Source organism: Mastigoproctus giganteus, chromosome 11, assembly GCF_048544385.1.
Source record: "Mastigoproctus giganteus isolate SK-2022 chromosome 11, ASM4854438v1, whole genome shotgun sequence".
Taxonomy (NCBI): Eukaryota; Metazoa; Arthropoda; class Arachnida; order Uropygi; family Thelyphonidae; genus Mastigoproctus; species Mastigoproctus giganteus.
This window is the reverse complement of record NC_143585.1, coordinates 40,744,116-40,761,449: the sequence shown is the minus strand read 5'-3', so window position 1 is coordinate 40,761,449 and position 17,334 is coordinate 40,744,116. Positions and strand designations below refer to the sequence as shown.

General features: G+C 35.2%; 1 protein-coding gene across 3 annotated transcripts in view; it reads right to left on the bottom strand.

Annotated features, from left to right (window-relative positions):
* Positions 1-1,385: 1,385 nt before the first annotated feature.
* Positions 1,386-17,334, bottom strand: part of LOC150077939 (receptor expression-enhancing protein 1-like) — a 123,455-nt gene continuing 107,506 nt past the window's right edge. For 2 of the 3 annotated variants that reach the window (XM_090384866.1, XM_090384869.1), the window contains 3 exons: positions 9,270-9,420; positions 4,120-4,276; positions 1,386-1,590 (listed from right to left, as the gene is read on the bottom strand). In XM_090384866.1, coding sequence (XP_090240992.1) covers positions 1,543-1,590; positions 4,120-4,276; positions 9,270-9,420 — 356 coding nt within the window. In that variant the 3' untranslated portion in view covers positions 1,386-1,542. The remainder of the gene's footprint in view (positions 1,591-4,119; positions 4,277-9,269; positions 9,421-17,334) is intronic. The other variant, XM_090384868.1, reaches the window with a different exon arrangement.

Below are 17,334 nucleotides of genomic sequence, written 5' to 3'. Positions count from 1 at the left end.
TTGGAGCTGGAAAATGAATGGACACAGATTGGTTGCAGCACATGTTCGGACTGGTTTGGAAGAGTAGGGAAATTTAGGCTGTAAGGAGAATGGCACATGACTTTCCAGAGCAGTATTCATGTTGTCAGAGTTGTGGCATGTGGTTTTACATTGCCAAGCAGTAATGGTTTGTTTTGAGTTCTCCAAGCCTTTTGTTGTGAACTGTCTAGTGCATATTCATTGTGCAGATTTCCATAATACTCTACATTAACTGTTGAATCTCATAACATATCAATATATATATTACTTCTGTATGCAGAAAAGATATAGGCCATTCACATGTCACTCCACATTGGACTGCACAGAGTGGCACAAAAAAAAGAAAAGGGGAAAAAAAAAAAAAAAGGCAGTTAAGCAGTCTGTGTCTCCCGAGATCCCTTTTGGACCTCCAAGGTTCCAGAGAACAGTTTGAAAACCTCCTATGCAAGCAATGCAAATCTCACTGCCATTTAGGTCTTAGCTGTAGTTTGACAGCGAGCTAGAAGTCACATTTTTGAGGATGCTGAATCACTTATGAATTTTAGTAGTCAAAAATAACATTCTGAAAAATTTATTCCCTTTTCTTATTGTAGAAGAAATGCCAATAACACCCACTGCAACTGGTCAGCCTTTTTGAGTGGTGGCCAATCTTTGTGTCACTTCTTAATTTGACTGCCTTAGCTCAAGTCCAGCACAGAGTGGCACAAAGCAGTATCAGTGAAGTAGTCCCGGTATTCCCTGAGATCCGTTTGGGAACTATAGAGGTCCAGAGAACACAGTTAAAACAACTTTGAAGTTAAGATGTCAATTTCTCCTTCCTCACTGCAGATTATCAAACTGAATAAAGATTTCAATATGAATGAAAATAGGTTTACTGAATAGCTTCTGTCAAAATATTTTGTAGCAAAGAGAAAATTGAATATCTTTGTACAAAAAAAAAAAAAAGAAAAAAAAAAGTTCTTTCTTAATGAAAAATACTGACCACATAGCAGTCATATGAATGGTGTGTATATGAGGTATACATATGATGTATTCACAAGTTTAGATTTATCGTTTAAACACTTATGTGAGGTCATATTTAAAAATGTTTCAACATTTCAGAGTATATAAATCAACAATGGAAAAATAAGAATTACTATAATAGTGTAACGAGAGAGAGAGAGAGAGAGAGAGAGAGAGAGAGAGAGAGAGAGAGAAATAACATCAGATTTTAAAAACAATGGAAAAACTGGTCTTTATATACTTAAAAAATACAAATGTGTATAACTTTCCCAGTAATTTATACTGTGTAGAAACAGCTCAAATATTAAGAGAACTTTTAAAACTCTTTTTAAGTATGAAACTGAATATGTAATTTTTTTTTTTTTTTTTGTCTGGAAGGCACTCATAAAAGTTTGAAGGATAAAACTGAGCAAAACAGCATTACTGCTTTCCACAAAGGCACCTTCCCTGTGGTTTCTCACTACTTAAAACTTTACTCTTGACTAAGAGACAATTATCACAGAAATACTCTAGGGATCACTACTAATTTTTTGGAGTTCTTCTAGATTTACGCTGTTCTTGGTTGGCTACCTACAAAGAAACATAATATACATGTTAGTTTATTAAAAATCATATAAATATTTTGTGTTAGATTCCAGATTCATAAATTATATTATTAAAAAAATATGGTTAGTATTAGTAATGGCCACACAGTGCAAGGAAACCTATGGCTTATGCTGCACCAGCCAAAAAATATATAAATAAATAAATTAGATAGTATGAATCAGAGCTGTAATGCTCAATATGTTCTACGTTGATATTAATATTTTTAAAATAATAAGGAGTTTACCTCAATATAGTACGTAGAACACTTCCATATGATACTCTCCAGAAATCATACGGAAGTGTTCTATATATTGAGGTAAACTCCTCTTATTATTTTAAAAATAAATAAATAAAATAAAATAAAAAAAAAAGAGAAAAGGAAATAGACAACCTATGCATTTCCCTCCTCCCTAGGTAATTATCCAGCTGACCTTGGAATATCCCTAAACTGTCAGCCTCTACCATCCATGTAGCCAACTTATTCCAGTAATTTACAACTTGCTGGCTAAAATAAAACCTCCCACAATTCAGTCAAAACACCCTCCCCCCCAAACTTGAAATTATGAACCCTAGTTCTAGAATCATTTATAACCATTAAAATTTTGTCCTCATTCATTTTGCTTATGTCTCTCAGAGCCTTAAACACCTCAATCAAGTGTCCTCTAAGGTGCTTAATTTCCAAGCTCTGTAACCCACATTTGTCTTTCCTCAAATGAACGCCCTTTTGCCAATTTCACCAGGCGCATTACTAATTTTTGGACCGGTTAAAGAAGAACAATGTCTTTCTTTAGGTGCCGTCTCCATACTTGAACACAGTATTCCAAGTGTGGTCTAACAATAGCCTTATAAGAAAAATCATGGGATTTTGATCTCCTTATCTCTACCAGCAATTGTTTGATAAATCATCAATAGGACACCATGGGCCTTTCTTGCAACCTGTCTACAATGCTCGGAGAACTTCATGCCTGACTGTATCGTAATACCCAAGTCCCTTTCCTCCACTACCAGCTTTAGTTCAACTCCACCAAGTGTATAAGTTATTTTGGGGTAACTGTTCCCCAGGTGTAATACCTTACACTTTGTTGGATTAAAACATACCTGCCATTTTTCTGAGTCTAATTATTTAAATAACCAGTTAAATAAATGAATCAAGATATGTATTGGGTGGGTGGGGGTCAAATTTCTATTGGTCTGACTATAATGAAATTTGCAACAGTCCAAGAAAATCTTTGAAAGATATACCTCACTTAGCACGGCTTCAAACAGCATAGGTTTCTCTATAACATAGTTTTCAATTAAGTTTAAGTCAAAAATTTACTGTACATATTAAAACTCATTCAATAGCCTAGACACATACTCTACATATATGCTGCGGTGCCAACTCTATTGTCTCACATGTGACAATAGTTCCCCACAGGCAGTCAGCTGCAAAGAGCAACAGCATTCAGTATTCTTAATTCCATTCTGACGAGACAACGTGACAGCTTTTCAAACTTTTCATTTCACAATTTATTTTTTACCCCTTTAAATATGATTGAAAATATATCTGCATCTTGGCTAGAAATCACTGCCAACAACTTGCATTCTGTTTTGCCCCATTTGGTATATGATTTCACTGGTTTTGAATCACAAGTTCAGACAATTTCCAAAGACATTGTGAAGATCTGAAAAGACTTAGGATTCAAAACTTTGGACACCTGCCAATGTACGTGACTGCATTGACTCATATGCAACTCTCCTTGAAATTGACGAGCAAACTGCATATGAAGAAGAGGAAAACAATTCTGAAGTGGCACCAAAAGAATTTTCAACAGGAGAATTGGAGAAAGTTTTTTTTTTGGGGGGGGGGGGTTGGCATGGCCTGCAAGTGATATGAATGGAGATCCGAATGTTGAATGTAGCTTCAAGATATGCCAAATTTTACAAGATGGGATTCGATGCTACAAAGACTTGTATGCCAAAAAAAGAAGGGACAACTTCACCAGACTTCATTATTGAAATACCTAAATAAACAACTGCCTTGTTTCCAAACTTTTTTCTCATCTCTCATGATGTTACCTTTCATTAATAAAATTTTTGCAAATTTTTTTATTTCAAATCCTTTTAAATGGCTATCAAGTGCAAACCGTTTATAGATTTATTATAATTTGTTTATAGACTGTTTCTATAGGGTGCATTCAATTAAAACCCATTATAATATACCTCAATCAGCATGGTTCCACATAACACTGAATAGTTTCGGTACCAATTATCAGTGCTATGCAGGGTATTGCTGTATATATATTTTATAAAATTTCATGACTATATGTCCACTGGGAGTAAGGCTATTGCATACAATAGACAGACTTGGTGAAGCCAACATGCACTGTAATCATTTATGGACATGGCAAAAGAGGGCAATGGAATGAGAGAAGAGCAAGTTTTTTAATGAATTAAACATTTTTAAAGACAGTACTGTCCTTCTGATCATTTCGGATGAACAGTGGCTATCAGAAATCCCTAGGAAAAAATTACCTTTTTACGATTTCCTCTAGTTCCACTTACTGTCTTTTTTAACACTAGTGGGCGAGTTTCTGTCGAGGTAGAACTTGGCATGGATATATCAGATCCAAGTTTCTCATCTTCCTCATCATCTTCACTGTCTGTCTGTTGTTCTTTTTGTGGACACAAGCTAAAATAAATAAGTAAATAAAGGCTGACTTAAAATAGTACCTAGTAGAGATTTTGGAACAGTGTTTCTAAATACACCAAGCCACTTTATTAGGTACACCTGTTAATAGTAAATAGCCCTTTTTCAGCCTGGATTGACTGTGGACTCAATGAGGTGTTGAAAAAGTGTCTGGGATGCTCAGGCTCATGTTGATTCTACTGCTCTGCAATTGTTGCAAATTAGATGACTGCAGATCTCTACTTTGAGGAGATTGTTCCCCCTCATCCCAAAGATGCTAAATTGGATTGAGATCCAGTAACTGGAAAGGCTATTGAGCAGGCCAAATTCACCCTCATGGTCCTGGAACCAGTACTTTACAATTTTGGCCTTGCCACATGGTACTTTATCGTGTTTGAAGAATCCATTCGTAGCTGGACATATTGCAGCCATGAAGGGATGTACCTAGTTGAAAACAATTTCCAAATAACCAGTCGCATCCAAATGTTGCTCCACTGACACCAAGGGGGCCCGATATGCAATATGAAAAATACCCCCACACCAGCATCAGTCTACATTGTCGACACTTGGAAAGATGGTCTGGTTCATGGAACTGTATTGTTTTCACCATATCTGGATCCCTACATTAATGTGAAATAGCAGGAATCATCAGACCAGGCAATGTTTTTCTAATTTTCCAGTGTTCCTTAGCATACTATAACAACTTTTTTTTTTCTCTTTCTTTCCCCTTCTTCTGACAGGTGTGGAACCCACTTCAGTTGGCTGTGATACCCCACCTGTGACAACGTATGACAAGTTGGGTTCTCTCAAATGCCTCTTTGATTACCACTGTTGTACTGGGTTGCTATATGACCGACTGTAGCCTTTGTTATCCTACAAAAGTTTTATTAACCTCTGCTGGCTTGTCACATCAATGAGCTGTTTTCAATCACAGGATCACTGTTGGCTGGATTTTATTTGGTTACTGGACCAATTGTGATGCACCAGGAAAAATATCACATATAAAAACCCCAGCAGGGTTGTAGTTTGAGACTAAAACTGAAGGATTGCTTCATGTGATTAGAGCAATCCTTCTGTGACAGCATACATAGATGCTGTTACTGAAGGATTGCTCCAGTCACGAAAATGGTAGGTATATCTAATAAAGTGGCCACTCAGTCTATACACAATGCATAGCTCAGCATTTCTGAAACTGTCTTCCGTGAGATGTGAACAAGTGTTCCGCAAAAAATTGTAATTAATAATTAAAAAAAAAAAAATAAATAAATAAATTTTGCATATTTGTAGCATACACCACTTTTGTATCATTATAATATTTAACAATTTTTTTTTGGGTTATTAATATATTGGAATAGACTGCAGAACATTTTCTTTTGGCGGGCTTTGTATAGAGAAGTATGTGTAGCGGTAATAACATCTATGAAAAAGTAGTAATGTAGTGATCTAATATGCCATTCGCATGCGATTTAGCCTGAAGTACACATGTTGAAGGAGAGGAGGAAGCTAATCAATATCATAACTAAACTCACTTCCTTGTATAAATTTTTTTTTGATAATTATTAGTATTTTGAAATATTATTATTAAAATAAATGATCACGGATTTGTGGTCGAAGAAAGGACCTTTAAAATGAGAAGCAAAGTACTTCTAGTAGTGCAACTGTGGTCGATGAAAACGAACACAATATTGTCACACTTCAAAGTGGGGATGAACAATTGCAGCCTTTTGTTCCCCAAAAATGGGAAGTAAAAATACAGGAACTAATAAAAGACCAAACAAAAGTATGATGGCAGTTATTTGCATTTTGGCCTTACATGTGTTGGAAATAAAGATGCTCCTGATGCACAGTGCACCACATGTAATAAAATATTAGCAACAGTTCTTTGGCTCTCGCTAAACTTGTGTTTCGTAAGTGTTCCATGAATATGTTGTGAGAAGAAAGGCGTTCTGTGATTAAAAAAGTTTGGGAAACGCTGGCATAGCTTATGCAAGTTTGCAAAAATATTTACAGTGATTTATTACTATGCTGTGTTAGAGAAATTCTCTATTTCATCTGCATTCAACTTAAACAGGAGTATTATTTTTTCCTCCAAGTAATTTTCTCCCATGAAAGAAATATGAGACAAAAAAAAAAAAAAAAAAAAAAATGTGAAAGTAGTCTATTGAGAATTTTTATGCATTTCACTGATTAAAAGTGACCGTAATTTAGTTGCCTGTTCTATATATGAGATATTTCCATATTAGTGTATTGATATAGAAACACATTCTTTAACATTTCTAACTGCTACTTGCAATCAATTTGTGCATGACATACAGGAATGATGCCAGTACAGCTAAATTTAATTTTGTTAGATTTGTTTTTATGTCAATATGTAATTGGTGAAATCTATAATATTTTTCTTTTAAAATATTAGTATATAGATAAAGAACTTTTAAAAGAATGATAAAATAATTTTCATAAACATGACAATGTGAATTTTACAGGCGAGTTAAGTTAGGGTTAGGTTATATTATTTTTGTAGAACCCTGAAAACAGCGGACTGGTAGTAACTCTAGTGATTTCAGCAAGTACCCTGAAATGGATTTGAAGAAACTTAGGCCAACACAGATATGATCCTGATTATATAATTTATGGCTTCTGTATTAAATCAGGCACAGAAGCAGAACCAGTTCTGCAGTGTGTTGTTTGTTACGAATGTCTATCCAATTCAAGTTTGAAACCTTCATTTCTTCAAAGACACTTAATGACAAAACACCCAAATTTAAGACAAATCTAGTGAATTCTTTCATAGAAAGATGACTGAACTATGTGCTCAGAAAACGGTTGTATCTTCCTTTACTAATATTAATTCCAACATAGTGAAAGCGAGTTTACGTATTGCTAAGTGCAGAAAAGCTCACACTATTGGAGAGATATTGATATTACCAGCAACCAAAGATATTGTAAAATGCATCTTAGAAGAAAAAGAAACTAAACAAATTGATAATGTTTCATTATCGAATAATATGGAATAGACGATAAGGCATCTCAAGTAGAAGCCATTCTACTCGAAAGATTAAGAAAGAGCTCATTTTATTCCCTGCAGATTGATGAAAGCATGGATATCACAAATTTGGCCCAACTGTTGGTTTATGTTTGATTTGAGCATGAAAACAAAATGCTGGAAGACTTACTATTTTGCAAACCAATATGTGGAAAAGCAATGATGAAAAATATAATTAATGATTATTGTAAGAGAAATGACATAAACTGGATAAAATGTGTTGGAATTTGCACAGATGGAGCATGTGCAATGGCTGGAAAGCTATCTGGTGTAGTTACCAAAATTAAGACAGTGGCACCCGCATGCAAGTATAATTTATCGTGAAGCTTTAGTTGCAAGAAATATGCCATTTAATCTAAAAAAGGTTCTAGATGAAGCAGTAAAGACAGTGAATTTTATAAAATCTTGAGCTCTTAATACCCGATTATTTAACAATCTTTGCAACAAAATGGGGAGTGCTCATAAAAAACTGTCACTCCACACAGAAGTGAGGTAGCTTTCTTGAGGAAAGGTCCATCGTCTTTGAGTTGCACTCCGAAGTATATAATATGTAATATATAATTTTGGCTATCTTCAATCAGCAGATCCCAAAAAAAGATAATTTCTTGAATGAAGAGTGATTATGCAGACCACTCTTGAATGAAGAGTGGTCTGCATAACCACAAAAATATCTGCTTATTTAGCGGATATTTTTTCCTGATTGAATGACTTGAATCTGAATTTGCAAGGAACTAGCACAGTGTTTGATTCCAGTGATAAAATTAATGCCATTAAAAGAAAATTAAAACTAATGATAGAACAGGTATTAAAAAACAATATCTTCACTTCACGATTTTATCCAAGAAAATAACATATCAATGACCAAAAATGTAACTGATGATATCCGCAAACATATAAAATCTTTGCACACAATTTTTGAAAAATATTTCCAGGGAGACTTTAACAACACAGAATTGGATTAGGAACCCTTTCACATTCTCGAATGAGATCCCAGATGTGATGTACAAGGAGTTATTCATAGATTTAGTGTCTTATGGGGGGGGGGGGGTTAACAATGAAGTTTGAAAGTTTTAATGCAATTTAATTTGACTCACTTGTGTGAGGCTGGATTTTCAGCGATGACTGCAATCAAAAATAAATACAGAACTTCGATGAATATTGAATCATATCTTTGACTGAAATTGACACTAATCAATCCGGATATCCATTCACTAGTAAAAGCAAAACAGATTCATCCATTGCATTAGATCTAGTAGCAAACAATGATTTTTTTTTTTTTTTTTGGAATATAAATGATGGAAAATAGAAATATTTGCTTTGAATTCCAGTGTGTTTTCTTATTTGGATGTATTATATTGCTGGTTTTTGAATTTAAACATTTACCTTCATTTGGAAAATTTATTATTTAAAGTAGATGTATTTCCTTCTGTAATTGTGATTGTAATGTAAATCGATATTTCAAAAGTAAACAAACAAAAAAAAAAGTTATTAAAACAATCTTTTGTTATTAAAATCATAGTTTGTTAATAAAAAATTATAACTGTGCTGAATTAATGTTTAAATAATTTTAAATTGCTTAACAATCTTGTTAATAACCTTAATTCCTTTTTTAACTGCATTACTATTATAACTATCAGCGTTTAATTTAATATAAATAAATTTAATAGTTTTAAGAAATAATGAGAAAAATTGAAGTAAAGAGAAAAATGTTTACACCACATGTTATGTGAAAATATAAAAACCTCATTTATAAATTGTATTTTCTTAATTATTAATGTTTTTTTGTTTTTGGTAGAATAGCCCAGTTTTGCTTACCTAATTATTTATATAACTTTTCAAAACATACTTATGTACTCATTAATTAACACACCTGTACGTCATAAGATACCAACGTGGTTGACTGGTACGCAAGTTTATAAAGGTTGGGAACCTCTAAATTAGAATAACACTTACTCAGTACTTGAACTTTTCAGTTGGAACTCATTATCAGCTGGATCAAAATATTCTGTTATCAAAACATTATTACTAGGACCCTCTCCTGCACCTTCTGTTGGGTATTCAGCTACATCTATAATATCAAAAGCCTCATCTCTAAAATCTGCATCTAGAGAGAAAATGATCAGAATTCAGGGTTATTTATAATACACACATTCTCAGTGTAAGGTACAATTGGTACGAGGGGCATTCAATAAATTACCTACCAACCCATAAAGGAAATGAGATAGAGGCAAAAAATCTGATTTTATTTTTCAATGCAACTACCCTGAACTTTGTACATTAGGGATGCATATGACTCTCCAATGACTGCCTGCTTGTGTTCCCAGTAGTGAATGGTGGCATCTTGCCAGCTGAAGGTTGTGTCTGAAATTTTTTGGATGGAGGAGAACCCTTGTGCTTCCATTGCATTGATTCTTGCTTGGTCTCAGGAACCCAGTGATGAACCCATGTTTCATCACCCGTAACAATTCTGGAGATGAAAGTTTCAGGATCCCTTCCATAAAGCTCTAAATTCTCCACACAATATTGTACTCTGAATTTCTTCTGCACAGGGGTCAGAAATCTGGAGACCCACCTTGCACTAATCTTAGTCATTCCCAAATGTTCATGGAGGATGGTTATAACTGTTCCCTTAGATGTCACATTCCCTAGAGATATGGGACACCTTTAAATGATTGTCATTCAGCAAAATTTCCCCAGCTTGGCACGTTTTTGGAGTGGTCACTGTCACAGGCCTTCCCAGGAGTGGATCATTTTCGATGGACTCTCTACCCCACTTGATTTGTTTTGATCAGAATTTCACCTGGTACTCTGAAGGTGCAATGTTGCTATGCACAGCTACCATCTTTTCATGAATGGCCTTTGGCCCATTTCCTTTTTTTGGTGAGAAACTCTATGACTGAATGATGTTTCAATTTCAGCAAATCCATAATTTGATACAGGTGTATTCCTTCTTTCTGTTATAGCAGAAGAACCTAAAAACATAATGGAATCGAAATTAGTATGATTCACGTTTAGATATGTAGGAACATGATAAATCATGAATCATTGAAATATAACTATGGGAAGTACCTTAGGTAGATAATTTATTGAATGCCCCTTGTATAAATGTTAGCCAGTTTGCTAATTTAAAATGAACAGTTTATTTAAGAACACACAAATAAAAGAAAATTAAATATAGAACAAAAAATTTTTAGTTTACAGATACTGTATATGGTTCAATTGCTAGCCACAATAAAAACAGTAATTCTACAAGTATTCAAATGACCAACCTTGATATTAAGATACCACAAAGATAATATTATGAGACACTAAAAAGATGACACTTAAATTTTAGTATTAAAGAAAAAAAGAAATTTTCACCTTGTTGAATTAAAGTGTCTGTCCAACCTTTCATTAAATTTAAATAAGATCTTGGGTCTGGTTTGCTTCTCTTTTCCTCTTTGTATCCACATACACAAAAAACTCCTTTTCCTTGTCATCTGCTCTCTTAGACAGTAATGTCTCCTAATCAACCTTCGCTAAGCCTAATCTTTTCTGTAGTACTATCAGAGATCAACCTGTAGCTGCTATATGCTTCAATACTTTTCATCGTTCTGTAACTTTCCCATGTCATCTTTTTTACTCTATGAAACTGGTTAGCTCATCATTCATCCATCTTGGTATCCTCATATTGTGGGATATGCTACATTTTCAATCCAAATTAATTAACAAAAATAAGTAGAAATTCATAAGATTTTTAAAAAATTCCAAATTTCATGTCATTGTAGTATTTTTTTTTTTTGTGAAAAAGATGAACAAAAACTGTTACAACAGTGAGTGGAGAAGGGATCAAAATGACTCAAAATGATGGATTCCTTGTAAATCTAGAGAGTTGGCAGTTGTGTGAACTATTCCATGTCTCCAAAGCACTTAATATATAATTATGATCAAAAAATGCATGATTAATTTTGTATGTTGAAATTGCAGCATCATAGCACAATTCATGAGTTGAAATGACATTTTGGTGACTCATCTAGACAGAAATCCACAAATTACAGTCTGAATTAGCATGCAATAAATAAAGGTTTTGTGTGCTATATCCAATTTTAAAATGAGAAATTTTACTAAGCAGAGAAACTGGACATTTTTTTTTTTTCAAATTAAGACAGTGTACAGAACTCATTAAATGTTAAAAACAGCTATTGGAGAAGATTTTAGATGTTGTCTGAAGCCTTTTCTGTGGTTTGGAAAGTTTAAAGAGGATTGTCTGTTGAAGCTCATCCTTGCTCTGGCTGAACTTCAGCTTGAAAAACCAATAATCCAAATGCTTGTGTTCGTGACATTTCTCATGGGACACGTCAATCAATTTTAACAAAAGATCTGGGAATGTAGTGTGTTTCAGCAAATTTTTGCCTTGCATTGTGACTGACGATTACAGAGTGACAAGTTCTTGTATGCCAGATCTTTGTGAGCATGCTGTTGCTGACCCACACTTTGTTTCTTATATTATTACTGGTGATAAATTGTGAGTGTATGACTAAGACCCAGAAACAAAGATCCAGTTCTCTTTCAATGGAAGACACATTTTCTTCAAGCTCATGAAAATAAGATAATCTTGATCAAATGTGAAGATTATGCTTATTGTTTTACTCACAGGGCACTGTTCATTATGAATTTGATTTGAATGTAAAACAGTGACCTCAAATACTACAAAACAGTTCTACAGTGGTTGAGATGACAGTGCCCCTGAACACTGTGTTCAGGGGCAGTGTTATGAATTCAAGTATTTCTTGCAAAGCATTCCATCACTGTGGTCTCCTGTCAACCATATTCACTGGACGTAACTGCCTGTGATATAAGTATATATTTTTTTGTTTTGTTTCTAAAACTTAAAGTACACTAAAAGGCCACAGATTTAAGAGCTAATTATTCAGAACATGTTCATTTCACAAATACACATGGTCTCAGTTGCAATCTCAATGATGTCCATTTCCAGCTACAGTCTGTCAAATGCCATGTACTTTTTCTGACAGAATCCCAGTTATTGGTTGATTCAACCATTGCTCATCTCAGGTGTTTGAATTATTTGCTGTATGACTCCTTTCGCTTCAAAGGTGGTACTTGTGCATATGTCCATTCTGATATTCCCCTGTTGGAGACAGTAATTCGGAATCTCCTCTTTTCCACCTTCTCTGGCTTAAAATCTCTCTGCCACATTCTGTCAAATTCATTTGTTTACTCTATCGTTCTCCAAACTCCACTAATCACTTCGAATTTCACTTCCTCTCTTTGAAACTTAACTTTCTCCAGTCTAACTTTCCTAATAATGAGGTTCACAACTCCAAGTGGCTTCCTTTTTTCTAGTTACACAGACACAGACCCAGCTGATCGAGATGCTGAGGCTTTTTCAGTTACTAATGACTTCACACAGATTGTTCATTTACCTACCATAATACCTGACTATCCTAAATGCACAGCCAACATGCTTTTTTATCCCCAGAAACAATCCTTACAAGTAAGTGTGAATTGTCCTCTAGGCACCTCAGATCACAACTTGGTGATGGTCTTTTCTCCAATGGAGCCTTTCTCAACCTTATCTTGTTAGGCATTACAAGAATGCAAAATGGGATGATCTGTGAGATTTTTCTTTTTTTCCTTGGTTGCATTGCTGATCCAAATCTTCTGATGTCAACATTTGCTCAGATCATGTCAGTGAAATTATTCTTGTAGGGATGAAATCCTTTATTCCACACTCCACCTTAAAATCTCGTCCTTTATATAAACCTTGGTTTTCCAATAAATGTGCTAAGGCTGTTTGAGATAAGAATGTTCTATATCGCAATCGGCTTGCATCCAAACCTAAAGGTTAAATTTCTGCCTAGGTTCTGCCAATTCTAAATCAGTTATTAATCAGACCAAACTATAAATTTGAACAGGCTAAGAATAGAAAACTAGCTTCCTGTTGAAATCTTAGTTGAGCATTCCAGTCTCTTGCCGAAGCTATTGGCTGCAACTTTTGCCCATTTCTATTCCTACCTCTGTCAAAACCTGATGGTTCTGCTGTCTCTTCAGCCACAGCAATTGGCCAATTTAAGAAATGCCTTGAAATCGCCAGGCGAGACTATCAGCATGCTAGAAGCAGCAACAGGGATGCAGAGGAATTGCACATTTTTTAGAGCCTACCTCTGTTGTGTAAGGCTGCAAAAAGATTATATTTAACACCATCCACAAAGAAAAGGGCTTAGCTTGGAACTGTTTGGTTCAGAAAATGAGCCTTCGGGGTTAGCCTACAAGGTCGTCGTGGAAAAAATTCACCCTGCTGAAACCTTCTCAACAATTATTAAACTGCCTACAAATTTTACAGAGACATTATCTTGGCAAGAAACTATGAATTTTACATTCAGGGAATGAATAATCCTTGATGAGATCGCTCATCAGGATTATTCATTCCCTGAATGTAAAGAGCAAATTGATATACATATGCAACGTTTAATGTAGCAGGTCCTGCAAATGAGGATCCATTTACAGCATATGAAGTCTATGATATAATCTGTTCCATGTGGGATGGAAAATGTCCGGGGTAAGATCTGGTTGAGGCCACAGCTTATTACCAATATCATGAACTCCTATTGAAACGCTGGCTGTTTCCCAGAGCCATGGAAGCTGGCAAACTTAAAAATTTTGCTAAAATCTCCGAACAAATCTGCTGAAGCATCAACATCGTATGGACCCATCACGTTTTTGCCCGTTTTAGAGAAAGTACTAGAGAAGCTAACTGTATCAAGATTTTAAAATTATTATACTTCCAGAAACCTATCTGTTCCTTTTCAATTTGGTTTCACTAAGGGCAGGTGTGTTTGTTTGTTTGTTATTTGGTTTTTAGGAGCATTAGCAACTAAGGCCATATTGCTCCGGGATATGCGGTGGTCATTCCCTGACCTTTCTGCATCCTCCGTATTTGGTGGTGACAGGCTCGAACCCCGGTCTAATCAAGAAGCTTGTGCTATGCACTGCTGCTCCTTCCCACCTGGCTACGGATGCGCCAAAGGGCAGGTGTACAACAGATGCAATCAGTGCAGCAATAAATACTGTTTCTGCTTCAAATTATAAATACGTTCTCTGTCTTTTCGTGGACTTCAAATGGGCCTTTGACACCCTGTGGTGGCAAAGTGTCCTGGCGAGGTTTCAGGAGGCCAGGGTCTCAGCTCCTGTTGAAATAATCTACAGATTATTTCAACAGGAGGTTTCACAGAAACCTTGTGGTCTCCTCGGGCACTTGCTTGGTCACGAGACCAATTACTCGTGGCTGCCCTCAAAGATCCATACTTGGCCCAATATGTTGGAATGTGGTCCTTGATGGGTAGCTAGCTACTGATCATGGCAATGTCTGTAAGATTGTCTAACAGATGACCTGGCCCTTTTGATTATGGGAAACTGAAGATTAGAGCTAGAGCAAAAATCAAATAACATCTTGGATGACCTTAACTCATGGTGCAATGTGCACAAACTAGTTATTTCCATTCCCAAAACGAAACAGCTTCTTCTTAAGGGCAACTTAAATCTAAACAGACCACCTGTTGTTAAACTTAATAATCAAAGCATCAAACTAGAAAGAACATACAAATATCTTGGAGTAATGTTCGATCATAAACTCTCTCTCATTCAACATGTAAAGTATATTTTGAGGAAGATTAAGGCTTTAACAGGAAAAATACTTAAAATTAATAAAAACGTTGGGGGTATAAAACAAAGTACAGTCAGTCCTCGTATAACACGTGTTTACATTACACGAATTAGATCATACACGATTTATAAATAGGGGAACAATATCTTATATAACACAAACCAAATTCGCTTATGCACGATTCGCCTTTGTTTACAAGAAATGGCAGTTGAATGCAGAATCACCCCAACCGAACGCAACACGATAGGAATGAAGAGATTCTGAAAATGTATTTATGTTTCTTATATCAGTGAAGGGAAAACACATTTCACCATAATAACGTAAAAACCCACACAATTCCAGCTATTGGTATTATCGCAAATGCAATTAGATAGAGTTTACTACCAGTTTATAACAGATTTCACTAGCAGAAACGCAACTGGAAATAGTTTTTATTGTTTTATGGTAGTAACCCCTAGAAATGTGCTTTAGTAAAATGTGAGGTGTTAATAGTGTATCTCTGCCTTTACGGTGTTGTTTATTCAGTTGCTACATGCACGCAGCTTTGTTTATGTGTATCAAGCGTGCCTCCTCGTTTTGTAATTTTGCTTTATTCCCTAAAAATGAGTAAAATACTTAAAAGGTGTGAAAAGGAAGCATCCTGGTGAAGACACTGCAGATTCAGAGAAAAAGAAAAGCAATATCGATAAACAGAGGCAGACTGGGTCAAAAATTCTTACCCGGGAAAATTTATAGTGGCCTTATACTAGCATTTATGGCCAAAATCACACCGGCCTCCGGCCAACCGGGGTTTCTCCGGTAAGGCTTATGGCCAGTCCGCCTCTGTCGATAGAGAAAAAATATGAAATGTGTGAAACGCTTTGAGTGAAATGAAAGACCATGTGATATTGCACGTGTTACAGACCTAAATGAGGCAACACCGAGAATTACAAAGAATGCAGAGAAAATAAAAACAACTTTCATAACAGGAACAACTCAAAGTGTAATTAAAATACAGTAGATTAAGACACAAGAATTGGAAGAGATGGAACAGATGTCATCTGTTTGGATAGAAAATCAAACAAAAAAACAAGTTTGCTTACGACAGAAGCAAAAGCATTAGCAATATTTTATTATGATTATTTATTGTGTTTGGTAATGTTTTGGTTACAAATGTGTGTTCAATCTTGGGTGGGCCACACCTAACCTTACTTTTCCCATAGGGCCTGTTGTTCATATTGCACGAGGGTTTCTAGGAACACAACTATCATGCTATATGAGGACTGACTGTACATTAAAGTTATACTATAAAAGTTTATTTTTGCCTATCATATCGTAATATCGTATGCTGCAGGTGCACGGAGCTTTAGGGTGGTTAATAGCATGGTGAAAAAATATCTTATCCAATCTCAGTGTTTTTTCCTTCTTGCCACCTCCAGAGCATGTAGAACTGTTTCTACTATTGCTCTGCAGGTTCTGAATGGCCGAATACCTATTTACTAGGAAATAATACTGCAGTATCTATTATATGACAGAAGAAGGAATCCCCCAGCTAATACTGGTAACTATACGTTGAATATGGATTTATATGAAATGGAACGCTGCTCTTTTGGGCAGGGTTACATATAGCTTCATTCCTAATGTCTTTGAATACACTAAGCAGTTAAAATTGTTTTGTCCCGGCTTAATTGCCATATTTATGATTACAGGTCATGGGAGTATAAACTCCAAATTAAATGCACTTGGACTGTCCTCATCACCTCTTAATGGTCGATTAAATAATTGACCGTCTCAATGGTCGATCATTTAATCCTAGAATGTAATTACTATTTAGATGTTAGAAATCAGATTCAGATTTTGACAAATGTATATAGTCCCGCTGATTTTCCATGATTGGTGGAAACAAGGGGGAATTTCTTGTATTTCTCTGATTTTACTGATAGTGTGTTCATCCTTACCGTAAATGTTCATCCTTAACGGGTGTTACACCAAACAGTTTATAAGATTTTCTTGGCTCTGACCTTCACTGTCTTTTATTGTAAGTTGCTCGTAAGAACTGTTGTTGAAAATTAAATCTTGTGTTTATGAGAGGTTAATGGCTAGGTCTTGCAGAAAATAAGTCCCGTTAATGATATACATTAAGAAGAGGGTGCCTCAAAAAGGTTAAATTTAGATGAATCAGCTGATGATAATTTCAAATAACAGCAAGTGAAATTTTAACACGGGGAATTAATGAAGCGGTTGATGCCCTACTAAATCACTTATATTGGAGATGAAATAGCTGATGATTTTTCTTTCTTAAACGGATCAGCTATTTCTGAAATGGAAGTTTCCGAATTAAAGAAACATGCAACTCATTTGTCATTAAAATACAAA